General features: G+C 40.3%; 2 protein-coding genes across 12 annotated transcripts; both read left to right on the forward strand.

Annotated features, from left to right (window-relative positions):
- The first annotated feature begins 66 nt into the window (after nucleotides 1–66).
- LOC122314037 (DEAD-box ATP-dependent RNA helicase 22) lies at nucleotides 67–13,779 on the forward strand. Of its 11 annotated transcripts, none has more exons than XR_006243580.1 (10): nucleotides 67–562; nucleotides 6,049–6,336; nucleotides 6,435–6,548; nucleotides 6,647–7,143; nucleotides 8,276–8,576; nucleotides 9,246–9,398; nucleotides 9,828–9,891; nucleotides 10,096–10,178; nucleotides 13,329–13,404; nucleotides 13,499–13,779. XR_006243580.1 is itself a non-coding variant. In XM_043129416.1 (9 exons), the coding sequence occupies exons 1-8, from the start codon at nucleotides 242–244 to the stop codon at nucleotides 10,131–10,133; spliced, it is 1,776 nt and encodes a 591-aa protein (XP_042985350.1). In that variant the 5' UTR covers nucleotides 67–241; the 3' UTR covers nucleotides 10,134–10,178; nucleotides 13,499–13,779. The 11 variants fall into 11 exon arrangements, 7 of the variants coding, with proteins under 7 accessions (XP_042985350.1, XP_042985352.1, XP_042985348.1 ...); XR_006243581.1 differs by having other exon boundaries at nucleotides 10,099–10,178; XR_006243579.1 differs by lacking the exon at nucleotides 13,329–13,404 and having other exon boundaries at nucleotides 9,828–9,984.
- A 1,576-nt stretch (nucleotides 13,780–15,355) lies between these two features.
- On the forward strand, nucleotides 15,356–16,024 carry LOC122312703. The gene has a single exon (XM_043127367.1). It carries the CDS (start codon nucleotides 15,356–15,358, stop codon nucleotides 16,022–16,024), a length of 669 nt encoding a protein of 222 aa, XP_042983301.1.
- The last annotated feature ends 1,745 nt before the right edge of the window (nucleotides 16,025–17,769 follow it).

Raw genomic sequence — 17,769 nt, forward strand, 5'->3', positions numbered from 1 at the left:
TCCTCAGTCATTTCCCGTAACATCTTTTAAGACAACTTATCGTCGCCTCTATAGTCCACTGGCATTCGTCCAATAACGTTTTATCTTCTCGCTTGTTGGGAAGCCTTAAACCCTAAACCCCCGACCCTTTCCTCTGCTTTCGTCTCCTAAACCCCGCGCACCATTCGACAATTGGAACCCACCAGAAAGTAGTCGTTTTCCACCTCCAATCCCACCCGCACCGCACCACTGAAGAAAACCAATGCTTCTATATCGCTCAGCTTCATTTTTTCATTTCTACGAGCTGTCATCTCCGCCCAAATTCCTTTCCCAATTCAAACGCTCTTTCTCATTTCGCTCTAATGTTTCATGCCCTTCCTCTTCTCCTTTGCATTTTTCGCTGAAAGAACTGCGCTGTGGACGAACAAGGGCTTTTGCAACTGCAGCCGCCGTCGTTTCACAGAGAAAGGGCAGTGATACATTTTTCGCGGACGAGGACGTTTCATGGACGTCCCTTGGCATTTCCGAAAAGCTTTCTCGGGCTCTCTATACTGCCGGCATCGACAGGCCATCTTTGGTTCAGGTATCCCCCTTGCCATTTGTTGAGTTAAAGGAAATTGAAAGAAAAATTCTCTGCTTTTCATTATAGAAACAGTGTCTATATATAGACAATACAAAAGAATCAAGGAATATTTGTTGGTTACAGATCACAGTAGACAATAACCATCACAATGTACTCTGCAGTACCTATTCTAGAATATGCTATTTCTGTGCTGTGTGTGTGTTGGTGGTCTGCCGTGTAACAGATTTATCACTAGGAGTACTTAGGCTAATACGCCCCCTCGAGTCCAAGGGGGTGTCAACCACATTGAGACTTGATCTGAAGTGACTGAATTTCTCTGCTACCAGTGGTTTTGTGAGTACATTGGCAATTTGGTCCTTGGAGCTGCAAAAGGAAATTCTAAGAGAATTGGCAGCAACACAATCCCTGACGAAATGGTAGTCTATATCCATGTGTTTGGTTTTGGAGTGATAAACAGGATTAGCACATAGATATGTTGCGCAAAGATTGTCACACCAAAGTGTTGGTGCTTGATGCAAAAACAGACCAAGTTCTTGAGGAAGTGTTTGCATCCATATGAGTTCAGCTGCTGAGGATGTAAGGACTTGTATTTAGCTTCAGTTGATGACCTTGCTACTGTTTTCTGTTTCTTGGAACTCCATGATATGAGATGCTTGCCAAGAAATATACAAAAGCCTCCGGTTGATCGTCAATCATCTGGACAATCACCCAAATCCGCATATGAATAAGCTTGAAGAACAGAATTGGATTGAGATGCAAAGAATAAGCTATGGTTAATGGTACCCTTGAGATATCTGAGTACTTTTTTCAGTGCACTCCAATAAGTAGATTTTGGTGAGTTCATGAATTGACAAAGTTTATTCACCACAAAGGAGATATTAGGTCGGGTTAAGGAGAGGTATTGAAGGCCTCCAACCAAATTGCGATAAAAGGCGGGATCATCAAAGTCAAGTGAGTCATATTTTGAGAGCTTGAGTGAAGAGGCTATGATCTATTTCAAGGCCGAGAAAAAAAGACAAGCTGCCAAGATCCTGAACAGGAAAACCAACACTCATGTCATGGATCAATGTGTTAATAACAGAGGATTTAGAGGCAGTTATTACTATGTCATCAACATAGATAAGCAGAAAAAATTCTAATATCACCATGACTAAGTATAAAGAGTAAAGGATCAGCTTTGGAGGCAAGAAATCCATACTCAAGTAGCCATGAGCTGAGTTGATCAAACCACGCTCCCGGTGCTTGCTTAAGACCATAGATTGCCTTGTTAAGCTTGCACACATAGGAGGGATGAGCTGGGTCCACAAAGCCCTGAGGCTGCTGCATAAAAACATCATCAGTGAGAGTACCATGCAAAAATGCATTTTCAATATCTAACTGGTGCAATGGCCAACCCCAAGAGACAACAATAGAGAGGATGAGTCGAATTGTTGAAGGTTTAACCATGGGACTGAAAGTCCCGTGGTAATCAAGTCCAGGCTATTGGTGAAAGCCTTTGGCAACTAATCTTGCCTTTCTTCTTTCAAAGGAGCCATCTGCATTTGTCTTGGTGCAAAATACCCATCGGCAACCAAGGATGTTGGAGGAGGGTACAGGTGGCACGAGAGTCTAGGTTCGATTGTGAGTGAGAGCAGCAAATTCTTGGGCCATGGCTGCACACCATTCTGGAAAGTTGAATGCTACTGAGTGGCTTGAAGGCTCATAAGGAACTTCAATAGTGGTGGTGAGACACTAACGAGTTGGGTAGGGCACAATACCATCAGTGAAGAGTTTAGGTTGAGAAGAATTGGTTTGGGCACAGGTTATAACGGGAGATCTAGGAGGGACTAGAATCGGTGGTGAGAGTGATGGGTTGGAGGTGATGGGATTAGAAGCAGACGAGGTGTTTGATGTTTGAGAGGATCAGAAAGTAGAAGAAGAAGATGTTGAAGATATTTGTTGGAGTGGACTTGGACAGGAGCTAGGAAGAGAGGAAGTAGAATGTGAGTTAACTGGGCCATTTGAAGAAGAGGTGGGAAATGGGCCTAGAACTGAAGTGGAAAGAAGAGGTAATGACGCTTGAGTGGAAGGAATGGATGGAGAAGGATTAGCGGGCTGTGACTGAGCAAGAGGGAATAAATTTTCATCAAATAGGACATGAGATATAAAGAGTCTGTTTGTGGCAAGGTCCAAACACTTGTACCCCTTATGTGAATTGCTATACCCTAGAAATAAGCAAGGAGTGGACCGAAAGTTGAATTTATTTGAGAGATATGGGCGTAGATTAGGCCAACATTGGCAACCAAAGGTTTTCAAAAAATTATAATCAGGTGCATGGTTGTAAATCATTGAAAACGGAGATTTATGGTTTAATGATGGAGATGGGAGTCTATTTATTAGATAAACTGCAGTGTCAAATTCACGGCCTAATATGTAAAAGGGAGAGAAGCTTGGGCCAAAAGTGCAAGCCCGGTTTCAACGACATGACGGTGTTTTCTTTCCACAAGCCCGTTTTGTTGATGAATGTGGGGACATGAGAGATGATGTTGAATTCCAAGTTTTTGGCACATGGAGGTGATGGGTTTGAATTCACCACCTCCATCAGTTTGTAGAGTTAGTAACTTGGTGTTGGACGCTCGTTCAACAAATGGTAAAAAGCGAGAAGATATGTGACTAACATTAGATTTAAGTTTAATAGGAAAAAACTAAGTAAATTTGGTATAGTGGTCCACAAAAGAAACATAGTATTTGTAACCCATATGAGATACATAGGGAGATGGACCCCAAAGGTCCGAACATACTAATTCTAAGGGCATGTGATAAACAGCCCGACTAGAAGAAAAAGAAAGCTGATGTAATTTTGCGAGAGGGCAGGTTGGGCATTTGAACCGAGCTTATGAGGAACAAAAAGACAAGTAGTTGTTGTGTAAGACTCGTTTGACTAGGGCTAAGGAGGGATGCCCCATTCTGCAATGCCATTGTTGTAAAGAAGCTTTCTTGCTGACATAGGTGGAAGGAGGAGGAGAACTGGTTGAGGGAAAAACATAGAGACCATCACAGGTTGGCCCGGTGAGGAGCGTTTGCTTCGTCTACGAATCCTTGAAAGAGAAATGAGATGAATAGAACTCGAAAAAGCAGTGATTGTCAATGCAAAAACGAAGTACAGATACAAGATTCTTAGTGATAGAGGGAACGTGAAGAAGATTTTGAAGAAGAAAGGTGGAGGAGGTAGAGGTCACCAAAGTTTTGGATTGGAAGACCTGAGCCATCCCCCATCCGAATAGTGTCATCACCATTGTATTGTTCCGATGAGAGATTCAAGTTGATCAGTTCATTCGTGATGTGGTGTGTTGCTCCAGAGTTGGGGTACCAGACATTATCTGAGATAGAGCTAGGAGCAATGAAATTAGCAGAAAAAATTTCTTGGAGATTCAAACTGATAGGAATGATTGAAGCTGTGGCGGCATTGGAGAGCCATATGCCCAAATTTGTTGCACACTTGGCAAGTTGGCCGCTGTGATGGGTTGTTGAAGGTAGTAGTACGTCCACCATGACCATTGGAGGAATGTCTTCCTCGGCCACGACCTTGTCTCCCAGCTCTCTGAAAAGGACGGCCTCGAGAACCAGTGGATGAGCTAAAATTGGCAAAGAAATCAAAGGGAGGAGTTGAGGGAAAGGAGATTTTCTTGTATTAGTAGGAGTTGATAGGGCTCATGGGTAGTCAATGGTCAGCTTGGGTTGTGATGGAAGTGATGAAGGATTTATAAGAGGGTCCTAAGCCATTTAATAGATAGGACACAAATTCCTTATTGGAGAGAGCATTTCCAGTTGTAGTAGAGAATCAGCCAATAAACGAACTTTGCCAAAGTATTCAGAGATGGTTTGTTCACCACAAGAAAGATTGGTGAGTTGGAAACAAACCTGAAACTCTTTTGCTTGTGAATGAGAAGAGAACATGGATGCCAAGGATGACCATAGTTCTCGGGCTGTAGTAGAAGAAAGGACATGGCCTAAAATGGACTTTGAGAGAGAGGAGAATAGTACACTTAAGACCATTTGATCAGTATGTCTCCATGATGAGAAGTCTGGGTTTGGTTTAGGTGTTTGAGTGGAGGCCTCAAGGAGGAATTCAGGTGGGCAGGGGAAGGAGCCATCAACATAGCAGAAGAGGTCTTGACCCCTTAGGTAAGTTGAGGTTTGAACTTTCCAGAGAAGATAATTCTCGGTAGCGAGCTTAGTGGTAACAATGTGAAGGAAGGTGTGATGGAAGGCACCGAAGAAGGGGAGGAGGAGGAAGATGAGGGATTAGGGACGTGTGAGTCAGAGGGCTCTTGATACCATGTTGAGATAAAGGAAATTGAAAGAAAACTTTTTTTTTGAGAGAAGTAAGAAGAAAAAATTGAAAGAAAACTTCTCTGCTTTTCATTATAGGAACAATGTCTATGTATAGACATTAGTAGAATCAAGGAATATTTGTTGGTTACAAATCACAGTAGAGAATAACCATCACAATGCACCCTGCAGTACCCATTCTAGAATATGCTATTGCCGTGCTATGTGTGTGTTGGTGGTCTGCCGTGTAACGGATTTATCACTAGGAATACATAGGCTGATATCATTATCTACCATTTTTTTCAATCTATCGTAGAAATATTAATGCTCTCCATCGATTCTCTTGCCATGAGATTTGAAGTAAAGAATAATACATCAAAGTTGGGGTTTTTCTTTGTCTTACGGGGAAAAAAGATCCTTTCCGATTTCTCTCCGTAAATCTTATGATTATGGAAAAACCTAAGAAAAGGTTGGGGAAGTCTTTGTTCTACTAGATTTGAGGTAAGAGATGGCTTCAGAATTAGATATTGGCATAATTTGTAGCATGGAGAAAAAGGTCTCAAGGAAGCTTCTTCGAAAGTGCACAGTGCTAATTGTGCTAAGAATTGGCAGATCATTTGGAGATATCTAAGTGTTTTTCCTTAGTGGGATGTAACCTTTACTTGAGCAGCTCACGACTGGTAAATAGTTGTCTTTAGTGCATTATTTTAATCTGTTATATTCTGCCACTTTTGAGGAGATGAGGGGAAGACAAGCTTCTTTGGGCCCCTTCAAAGAAAGGCTTGTTCACCAATCATTCTTTCTTTAGGATCTTTATTCCTGATGATAACAACTCATTTCCCTTGAAAAGCATTTGGCATACTAAGGTCCCTTTGGTGTTTGTATAGTGTTAAGCAGTAATTGTCAGATTGCAATAGAAAATGGTCCACTACTCCATTGAGTCAAGAGAGGGTTTAGTACAGTGATTCAGGTGGTTGGTCCTTTTGAGAGTAGCGACTTCTGAGTTGTATTTTTTCATACTTGTAAAAAAATTGCCATAAGACTTTTGAGTTACTCTTGTTGTGCTTTTTAATAAAATTTATTCTTATAAAAAAATCTCATGTGTATGAACCATATTGTGCATGCACCGTTATGAGTTTATTGATGGTCATTGAGATATCTTGACCTGAAATTAGGCTGCTTGCGTACCAGCTATACTTTCAGAAAAGGATGTGGTTCTGGCTGCAGAGACTGGTAGTGGTAAAACATATGGATATTTGACTCCCCTAATGGATAGGTTGCGCACTGCATGTGATGATTTTGCAAATACAGTTTCTGATCATGATTTTGCTCAATCTCGAAGACTTTGTCTTGTTCTTTGCCCCAATGTGCTGCTTTGTGAGCAAGTGGTTCGAATGGCTAATTGTCTTTGTGGTGATGATGGTGAACCACTCCTCAAAGTTGCAACTGTCTGTGGTCGACAGGTACTTTAATTGCAAATTTTTTGTAAAACTTGTGTAATAAAGGGCCTTTTCAAGATATTATAAGCTCCTGGGTTCTCGCTAAGAAATTTTGACTGCAGGGATGGCCAGTAAATGCGCCTGACATTATTGTGTCCACCCCAGCTGCTCTTCTGAATAATATTGACCCAGACAAACCCCGTCGGCTGGAGTTTCTGCGTCGTGTAAAATTTGTGGTATATGTTTGTACACAAAACTATGGATTACTATGTTGCGGACCTTAATAATTGCAAATCTAACTCCAACTGATATATCTATTTACTATAACTGGCAGGTGTTTGATGAAGCAGACATGCTTCTCTGTGGGGGCTTCCAGAATAAAGTTATTCGTCTGATAAACATGCTCCGCTTCGACGAAAAGCTATTGTCTAGGTCAAACAAATCTGTATCTGAGTGGCCAATGGAACTGGAATCTGAATCCTTATCAAATTTCAATTTAGATGATACGAAAGATCTAAAAACCGAAATCATATCAGAAGGGGAAGATGATTCTGAGGATGTTGATGTTGACAATGTAGTAGGGGATGTCGATGTTGATAACGTGGTAGAGGATGCTGATGTTGACAACTCAGTAGAGGATGTTGAAAATGGTTCAAATAAAAGAAAAGACTGGAGGAGAGTGAGGAAATATTATGAGCGCAGTAAACAGTACATTTTTGTTGCAGCCACCCTTCCAGTGAATGGAAAGAAAACTGCTGGGGCAGTGTTGAAACATATGTTTCCAAATGCCAACTGGGTTAGTGGAAACTATCTTCATTGTCACAACCCCAGGTGCGGCATCATTTTCTGGTTGCCAGTTATTATCCCTAGTGTTATTCTTTCTTCCTTTGGTAGTCATCTACTAGAAGCCTTATAGTGTGTGTTTCATTTTAAATAAATAAATGCTAGTACATAGCTAGCGAACTATTGCAGATGTGTATGTACATGTATACACACATACATTACACACAGACACACACTCACATATTGATCGATCTGGGCACAACCATGGATGACTAGAGGCATTGTAGCCTTGTGGCATCCAGAACCCTTCTGTGGCATCATGTCTAGGGGTTCCTCCATAACCTTCTGTTGCCATAGAAAAAAACATGGACAACACATTTTGGACCATTGTGGAATGGTAATTTACATTTTTATCTCTAGCTTGGTAAATTGAAGTCCTACTTATATAAAAAAAAGAATTGAAGTATTGTATACATGAGCATCATAGTTTCTTATGTGTAAAATATGGAAATATTGGATAGTAGAGTTTGGAGGGATGGATGGGATATAAATAAGTACTTCATCTATCCTGCACTTTGTGGGTCAAATTTGTTATTTCCTCTACTTGAAGATACCCTTAGGCCAACCCATTGGAAATTTGCTTTAATAGCAGCTTACTGCAGTGCCAATCCTCAATGTTCAATCTTTGGTGAGGCCTTGCATGTTTTTTGGGTGGGCGGAGGGATTGAAGGCTATACGTGTTTTGCCACTGTCACATGCTTGTCTTGTACGTTTGGGTTTGGGACATGACATTTAGAACCTGAGAATAATTTCAGGCGAAAAAACCTGCGACTCCGCACACACATAATTTCAGTTTCTACCCAGCTGGCATGTCCTAATTATCTATTAAGATTTATATAGGTAGCTAGCTGTCTTTAATTTTCTTTGTTGGTACTGATGCTGCACAGAGACATTTAGCCTGAGAGATAAAAATTACCTACCATTTCCTCTTGTTGATGTTAAGATATGATTATGGGCTTTGTGATATGAACTCAGAATATATACACAAATGCTCAAACATGTATGCTGTATAAAATAGCATCCTTCATTAATATGCTTTCTGCAATTTAACTGCAAATCAACCCTCTTATGTTATGATGCATCTGAGCGAGTGGTTGATCATTGATTCACTTCCATTTAGATTGAAGCAGAGGTGGATTCAAGTTACACTTGAGACTCAGGTGGATGAGCTCATAAAGGCCGTCAAATCTAAAGATGGTGAATGCCGAACCATGGTCTTTGCAAACACTGTTGAGGCCGTTGAAGCAGTGGCAAATGTATTGCTGAAAGCTGGGATTGAGTGTTACCGTTACCATAAGGATTTTTCCTTGGAGGAGCGTACTCAGACATTAGCTGATTTCCAAGGAAAAGGTGGCATTCTTGTGTGCACTGATGCTGCTGCACGTGGTGTTGACATACCAAACGTGTCACATGTTATTCAGGTTCTTCCCCTTTGTACTCTTGCTTCATGGATCTGGTAAATGAAAAGATGGAAATGATAAACATCAAAAGTTCTCTGTAGCGAGTAAGAATAAGCAGCTACGAATACTTTAACTGGGGAACTTTACTTACTCCACCAAAGTATTGATCCTTTTGCAATATGACTTTTAACCAGTTGAAACCCCAATTTAAACCTTTTAGTTACAATGTCAATGCGCACCCTCAGATTAAGATCTAACCATTAAGATGGATTAGGAATAGGTCATGTCGGATAAACTTAATAGTTAGATTTTAGTGGAGGGTGCACATTGCTACTGGAGCATAACTTCTGGATGCCAATGGCAAAAATTGGTAGTTTAGAGTTCACGTTGCAAAATGGGTATAGGATGGCGTGTTAGTGTAAGTGGTTGGCCGTTAACCATAAGCTGTAAAAGAGAAACCAAAAAGGAAAAAAAATACCACTTCCACTTTTCAGTCAAAGCAAACCATGAAAAGCCTTACTGTTTATAGTGAGATGATCATAGGCATCAGTAAGGGACCCTACTGGTGACCTCATGTACCATTATAATCAGCATGCTTGCTTCAAATTGTTTTTATTTTGTTCAAATTTTTTTCCAACTGAATTTATTGATGTCTGAGACTTAACTCTTGAAATAATTTATATATTCCAGGCAGACTTTTCTACTTCTGCTGTAGATTTCCTGCATAGGGTTGGTCGCACTGCTAGAGCTGGTCAATTTGGACTTGTCACAAGCCTGTACACTGATTCCAACCGGGATCTTGTTGCTGCAGTTCGTCAAGCATGGGAGCTTGGTCAGCCTGTGGTAATTCTTGAAACTTAGAAAGTTCATGCTGGAAGATTTTACTCTGTTAATAGACGGCTTTAAAGCTAAAAAAAAAATGTTAGTAGGCAGTTTTGATGCCACTTAGGCAGCTAGGCCAGAATTTAGAAAACTGACATTGCTAATGGTAATTTTATTTTTATCGTGTACATGGGCCATGCCTATCATTCTCATCGGTAAAATTCTTGTTTACTAATGAAAAAAAAAATCCACATTAATGGTGTTTGATGTAATGTCGGATGCTTGGGAATGCAGAACACAGTGCAAGTTACAATTATGATTGGGTTATTGATTACACATGAACGCAAGTTTTAGCATCCTAATGATGATAAAAAATTCCAATATGGCTCCCGATAATTTTGTTGCCAATTATTGAACCTTTTGAATAGTGACCAGTTTGTTTTTTTGCAGGAGACAGCATTTAGCAGGAAAAGAAGCTTCCGCAACAAGCTTAAGAAAAGAGGAAAGTTTCATGGTAAAAGTTTATTTCGGGAGTTTGAACCTCCACATAAACACGAAAAGCATATGATGCAAACATGTTAAAGGATGCACTCACATCGATTTCCTGGTAGAAAACAAAGTTGCATCTGATGATTGCGTTATTCAGAAAAAGTGCTAGTGAGTGAGATGCACAGTTTGATTATGATACTAAATTTTGGTTTTATATCTAATGATTTAGCAGGCTTGGGCAAAGAGCAGAGACTTGTCAATAGTTGAAGAGAGTATGTTCTGACATAAAGCTACTAGATTGTGAGGAACTAGGTACGGAAAGAAGAATAGCTTGTATTTATTTGTTCCACATAATCCTAGCGATCTATGTAAATGATATGGTATTGATCTGTTTGACTTATATTTGATCTTCTTAATATATAAATGCCTGCAAGTGGAGGGATCTTTAGACAAATTTGAATGCTTCTTTCATTCTTGGTACAAAATTGTCCCCCTTTTACCGTCCGAAGCATGCTATATTTCAGTTTGAAAATGTTTCCTTGGCTCTTGTTAGAAGTGTACTATTTTTTTCCCACAGATAGGATCATAGGATGTTAGATGAAAAAATAAAAATAAAAGATCGAAGGGTAAATTCACCATTAAAAAAAACTCATAAAAGAAGTGGCAATTCATTAATTGGGTTTCTAGGGTATCCACCCTTTATCTTTAAAAACATTTTATACAATGTCAGAACATTTTTCATTAAATGGCTTGGGTGGCCTGTACTGTGAACACATGCTTTGTTTGTGAATGTTCACAAGGATTCCAAGTTCCAACTCCATAGCTATGCCTAAGTATTGACAACCTTAATAAATGGCCGTGCACTCGAATGTACTAGTTTCCATGGACCATATCAGATAGTTGTCTTTTCATGGACTAATCTCCATGAAGTCATGGACCTTGGCATATTCATTCTGTTCCTATGGCCAAAAATCTTTTAGAACGGTACTTCGGGCATTCATATATCATCTTTCTTTTTCATTCTTTTTATTCTCATAGCATAGCATAGCATGCTCATATCATAAACATAATGATTGCATGAAACATAACATGCGAATAAAAGTTCAATTCGTATCATACAAGGGACATAGAAGTGGATTTTGAAGAAATTAGTCTAATAACGGCATATTATAACTTAAACATTTTGAGAGTACATTTCATTTAGAAGTTGAAACTTGAAACCATAAAAGTACAATCGTATCTACTTATCTTACTCAACTTCAAGAGCTCAATCAACTATGGTGATTATCAAAAGAAAAATGTTATTCCATAGAGTTCTTCTATATGCAAGCAACCCGTGGACGAAAATGCGCACCATTGATGACGTAGCAGCGGAAATATTATTAAAAAACAAAAAAGTCAAATGAAATCTTTTCCACACGCTTCTTTCTGTCATTTTTCCCTCCCAGCTCGTCTTCAACCTACTCCGCGTGACCAGTCCCTCAACTCCTCCAAGCAACTAGTTCCTCAGCTCCTCCATGCGACCAACTCATCCGCACCACCTCCTCTGCGCGACCACTTCCTCTGGTTGATTTGGTACGCTAAGCGCCTACAAGAAGAGTTTTCCATGTTAAATATGAAGAAGAAAGAAAGGTCTTCCATTTTCATATCTTCCCTCCGTCTCCCCTCCATGGCTTCTACTCCTCCATAGGTGGCTTCTCCTCCACAGGTATCTCAGGTGGCTTCTCCTCTCTTGCTCCTCCTCAACTAAGGTCCCAGGTGTAGCTCTATTTTCTCCATTTTCATCTCCGCTGCAGATTGGCGGATCTCCTCCGTGACCACCACGTAAATAAGCCTCTCATAGTTGTCTCCGTCGGTCTCCCTTTCTCGCAAGCCTTTGTCAACAATTTGTATCTCATTCTCTAGATTTCAATCTCTTAGATTGATGCCGCCCCCTTCACGGGGTCTCCATTTGGATAGCTTCTATCTCACAGTCATCACTCTGCCTCCCTAATGGATCTGCCAACAGTAAGTTTTTGAGCCATTTATTCTAATGCCTGATATTTTATGTTCTGGGTTTCTTCTTATCAAAATGTTTGGAATCAGTTTCGACATGAACCACTGCAAAGCTATGACCATGGCAAGGCAAACTAGGTTGCTTGTATTCTAGAGCAGTGTGACATGCACCCTGCATATACATATGTAGTTTTTCGATTGATTAATTGTAATTTCTTCATAATCATGACAATGTTCTAATAAATAAGGATGAGAATTCAAACATTCCCTTACCTTTAGAGTCACGAACGTCAACCTGTAGTGATCATTCATGAACTTTACTTGCTAATGTTAAAGAACCCAGTTGAATCCTAGAAGTACTCACCCTGCAATTTGACCCTCGATGAACCATTGCTCATGCTAATTAGTATGCAAACCAAGTAGATCACTCATTTTCCTTGCACACTTTTTTGTGGAGAAAAAAAATTATAGCTACAGGTACTACTGGTCTACTGGATCTTTTACCATATTTTTGGCCAGTCAAAATGGGTATACTTGCTGCAGAATGTTGCTTTTGTAAAGCAAATAACAATTCCATCAATTTATATCACATTACTCTTTGATTGAATTAAAGAACATATAATGATGTAAAGGAACTTTCTTGAAAACATTTGGTAATTAGACTAATCATAAGACACTGTCAAATCGAGAAATTCCTTTCTGTTGTCCATAAAAAATTAGGAGATCATGCCAAAAAGTTTATGGAAAAATTAATCTCTTAATAATTATGTGATAGCTGATCCATCAAAATTAATTTATTTTCTTGCCATACTGAGAAGTCCTTGATAGTTACTCCTTGAAGTCCTTCAATTGCCTCGTGCGTAACAGATATATAAAGATTGCATAGGTGAAGGAAATATCATAGTAGAGAAATAATTTAGATCCCACTAGATTCTCACCTCTCTTTGTGAATATATATTTTCCAAAAAGTCTATTCCGGCAGTACAATATCTTCCTTCACATGCAGGGTACATATACACCAAAGCTATTTGAGAATAACAAAGTGTTGTTATTTCTTTCAGTTCAGAAGAGATTACTGTTGGCTTGAATGTGCTTGGGTTGACATTTTTGATAATGCTATCGGGGAACCCACCCAGATTTTCTAGATCATAATTTTCTTGGTGGATGTGTTGAGAGAGAGAGAGAGAGAGAGAGAGAGAGAGAGAGAGAGAGAGAGAGAGAGAGAGAGAGAGAGAGAGAGAGAGAGAGAGAGAGAGATGTGTATATATATATATATACTTTTTATACAAAGATCTAAAAGCAAGAGATTATTAAAATGAAGGTTAGAATATATTGCATACCTCTCAATAAAGATAAGTTTTGAGCTGTTGAGATATTACATACCCTTGTGTTTCTTGTAAGAGATCTCATGGTGTTTGACTTGCTTATTTCATCCTTTGAATTGATCTACCTTTTATTTTTTTTTAGCTGCCCCAAAGTACTACCAAAGTGTTGGATCTTAGTGGAACCTAGTTTGGCTTTGCAGAGATTGAGACTCAAGAAAGTGTGATGATTTTTGTTTAACTTCGTCACTCTCTCTAAACTGATTGATTTTGTTACATGGGAATGAGTTTTTAACTATTATATTATGTTCACAGATGCAATTTGGGGTGGATGGAACCCAACTTGATAGCTTGTCTGGGACACAACCATCGCTATAAGTCAATGTACAAGGGGAAAATCTGTTTCAGGAATATTATACTGATGTTAGATAGAGGTATATTGTACTGATGTTAGATACTTTTTTTATGTTAATAAATTATAATTTACTTATCGACTTTTTGCATGAGACTGTATATAGCTAGAGACATAATTAATTTGTGAAGAAACCCAATCGTTGATTTTTGCATAAGACCATAGACAGTTTGCAAACTAACAATTATCAGTGCAAAAGGGAAAAAGAAGAATCACTATGTCGACACAACTTTTTCCATGTTGTTAGCTTGTGTACAAAATTTTCTGCTTTTTGGATAACTTTTGTTTGGAGCAATGTGGAAGACGAGCGACAATGACAACAAGATTTAACTTTTATCCAAAATGTCCAAGGTCGGATCTTGTTCTTGGGGTCAAAACACAAGTAAAGGAGCATTCAAATTTGGCAAAGAAAAAGTCCATCCCACTAGGACAAAAAATTTCTTCATTCGCCTCAAAGTTCGTAATTATAACAATTATTTTTGTAAGTTACAGTTCACAACAATATGAGAAAAGAAACATGTCAAAAGATCACACCTATTTCCTAAATTACAACATAAGAACTACTCGAATGATGATACATCAAACAACTTCCAAAAAGTTAGGACATAAATGGAAGAAGAACCAAAACTCCTCTAATAATCTAAACTTACCAAAAACTCTGGTAAACCAATAGCTTATTGGCAGCTTCCTAAAAAATGGTCATATCTTCCTTAACATTACAGATCACGATGTCATCTCTAGTGGCCCCAATCCTAATTCTCTTTTACCTTCCCTTGTTCATATAGTGCTTCAAACTTGAATCAAATCACTTCTTATTGGTACATCCATTGATATATGTTGCGCATCCTCATCATAACTGCAACATTGAGCTATTGCCTTCAGCATATAGAAGATTAAAGAAAAGATTCTTTTTTGCAGCTCCAAACAAGTATAGATTGTTTTAAGCACCACCAACAACCATTCAACTGAATAGACCAAGTTATACAGATCACCAATAGCGATTCTAATCAACATCAAAATAATGCATTTATTAGTGAAGATAACAAGTAAATAACTATCAAGCTGAAACTTCAACTAGCAACTAGATGCATGTATATTTTTTTTTCAAGTCGCTTCACAAATGAGTGCTTATTGAAAGTATATATGACAGAAAACCAAATGAGTGCTTATATTTTATTTATAACTTGGTGGATTAATTCAGAAAGGGCTTCTAATTAATGGTAGTGAAAATGGACAGGGCATCAACTGAGCCTAGAGTTTGGGTCATGGATGGTGTCTTGGGACATAATTGGTATCAAAGTCCATGCTTCCAAAACAAGAAAAACAAACTAAAAGCATTGATTCAATGAACCAGTTGACTTTGGAATGTATGTGGCGAAACAGCTTTTTGTTGGCCATGTTAATGAACTAGATCTGGCTGCATACGCAATTGTACAAAGTATTCTTGCACGTTTCGTGAATGGGATACTGGTAAGCTGTTTCTCATTTATTTGATTTTGTATCAACCTTTTCAGTGTCAAGAAAAATCAATAATCCATCAAAGAAAATTTCTTATTTTCTGTCAACCTTATGAAAAACCTAACTTTTGAAAACCACAAAATCAAAATATATCCACAATACAAAATTGAAATTAAAAACATAAGTAAATACATACCTTCATAAGAGAGAGTCTCTCATCCTAGGAGGGAGGTGAGTGGTCTCTCATCCTAGGAGGGAGGTGAGTCTTTGCCCTGATAGCAGGAGCAAAGTTGACGGGAGGCATGGAAAAGGAGAGGATGGAGGAGGCGCTGCAGCGGCAATGGGAAGGCCTTACCCTTACAGAGCAGGAGAATGACACAATGAAAGTAGAGAGCGAGATACTGGAACCACTTGTTGCGAAAGGGAAGAGATGCCTACTCATCCAAGTTAATGCTGATAGGGTAGTTAACAAGCAAGCCTTCAAAACAACTATGTCGAAGGTCTGGAAATCGGACGGGTGGATTCAGTTTAAGGAGTTAGGGGATAACAAGATGCTGGTTGAGTTTCAGCAAGAAAGAGATAAGGAGAAGGTCCTTCGTGGGCGATCGTGGTCCTTCGATAGGAACCTCGTGTGTCTGCAGGAGGTTGACGGGAAATCGTCCTTGTGGGACGTAGTGTTCTCCACGGAGCTGTTCTGGGTCCAGGCACACGAAATGCCTATGGCATGCATGACCAGAGATATCGGGAAACAGCTTTTCTCCGGGATGGAAAAGGTGATGGAGGTCGAAACGGATGAAACAGGTTGCGGATGGGGTAGCTCGTTGAGAGCAAGAGTGGAAGTAAACATTTCAAAGCCACTTATCCGAGGAAGGTTCCTGGAGATCGAAGGGGAGAACCACTGGATCCCATTTAAGTACAAGAGGTTACCAATGTTCTGTTACGAGTGTGGTGCTATCAAACATACAAGGTAGTGCAATGGAACAGGAAGGTCCAACAAGAAAGAATCGGGTCACCAATATAGGCCCTGGCTGAGGACTACCACAAAAAGGCCAGAAAACGCTGGAAATCAACGATACGGGGGCAATATGAACCACTCACCTCCACAGGAACACCAGGTCGAGCGGCCGGGATGGACAACCTTCAGGCCACCCCAGGTGAAGGCGCAGAGCACAGGGGAGGGTGAGAGTCCCGATAAGGTCATGTCAGAAGAGGCACAAGGCAAAGTGGGGGACCACTGGGAAATGCAGTATCCTACCAACGTTTGGGGCTAGCAGGAGGAAAAAGGGACTACAGACATTCCCTTTTTAGTTGATGAAAACAAGTCAATTAAGGAAGGTCAACCGGTACAAGGAAGGGCTCAAAAAGGCACTTACGAGAAATGGATAAGGGGTGCAGTCGAGGCTCCAGTACCCCAAGACAGCTCACTGGCTAACCAAATCAAATCGCTGGACAACTTCCTAAACCAGCAAATAAAGGAGCTGGCAGACACTAGGCAAAGAGCAACCTGGAAAAGAAGGGCACGCATTAAATCATCAGCTGAGTCTTCCCAGACAACTCGATCGACGGTGAATCATCAGGGTGTCAAGAGACAGGCACTCTTAGGGACAGATTTGGAGTGCAAGGAAGATCACAAGAGACCCAAAAGGAAACATGCAGAACGCGTGGAAGAACCAAGGGCAGAGGCTGCAGGGCAGCCCTGCCAGCGCGCATGATCTGCTTAGCATGGAACTGTCGGGGGCTTGGAAACCCCCGAACAGTTCGAGCACTTCGCCTCATGGTGAAGGAGAAGGCTCCAAGGGTGGTGTTTTTGTCCGAAACAAAATGTAGAAGGGATAAGGTGGAAAAGGTCAGGGATAAATTGGGTTTCGAACGCAGCTTTGTAGTAGATAGTATTGGAAGAAGCGGAGGGATTGCCATGTTGTGGAGGCAGGACGCTCTAGCAGAATTGAGTTCTTATTCTAATAATCATATCTCCATCACTATGGACGCACTGGAAGAGGGAGTCCCATCGTGTGTTGTTACCAGCTTCTATGGCAACCCAGCGGTGGAAAGAAGGAGAGAGAGCTGGGAGCTCCTCAAACTACTGAAACCTCCTAACTCGTGCCCGTGGTTATGCATGGGTGACTTTAACGAGATACTGTGCAACAAGGAGAAAGAAGGTGCAGCGCTGAGGCCTTTCTGGCAGATGGAAAGGTTCAGAGAAGCCTTATTTGAATGTGAGCTAACAGACTTGGGCTTTAGTGGACCAAGATTCACGTGGAGTAATAAACGGGAGGGGCAAGCATTCACCAGAGAGCGACTGGACAGAGGATTCGGCAATAATGCATGGCAACAGTTTTTCGAGAATTCCCAATGCCAGGTACTCCCCACCTTAACTTCGGACCATGCACCTATACTAATATCTTGCTCAAACAGCGGTGGTATCGGAATAGTCAAGAAGATGTTCAGGTACGAAGCATCCTGGGCCAAGAAACAAGATTGCCAGCGTCTAATCCAATTAGCTTGGGACCACGGAAGGGTAAGGAATGGGAGGATGGATTGGGTTAGGACGGGTCTGGAAAGGTGCAAGGAGTCACTCAGTACGTGGGCGAAAATGTCAAAAGGGGTCCCCAAACAGCAACTGGATAGAAAGCGGGGTCTATTACAACAGCTACAGGCGCACAACTCTGGCCATTGCAATGGACAAATTAAAGAACTACAAAAGGAAATAAATGAC

This window comes from Carya illinoinensis, chromosome 6, assembly GCF_018687715.1.
Source record: "Carya illinoinensis cultivar Pawnee chromosome 6, C.illinoinensisPawnee_v1, whole genome shotgun sequence".
NCBI classification, from domain to species: Eukaryota; Viridiplantae; Streptophyta; class Magnoliopsida; order Fagales; family Juglandaceae; genus Carya; species Carya illinoinensis.

Excerpts from the sequence above, each read along its gene's own strand:
- LOC122314037 (XM_043129414.1), top strand. The coding sequence starts at position 242 with ATGCTTCTATATCGCTCAGCTTCATTTTTTCATTTCTACGAGCTGTCA. Across the intron at positions 6,549-6,646 it reads TGCGTCGTGTAAAATTTGTG|GTGTTTGATGAAGCAGACAT; the intron begins GTATATGTTTGT and ends TATAACTGGCAG. Across the intron at positions 7,144-8,275 it reads CTTCATTGTCACAACCCCAG|ATTGAAGCAGAGGTGGATTC; the intron begins GTGCGGCATCAT and ends ACTTCCATTTAG.
- LOC122312703 (XM_043127367.1), top strand. The coding sequence starts at position 15,356 with ATGGAAAAGGAGAGGATGGAGGAGGCGCTGCAGCGGCAATGGGAAGGC.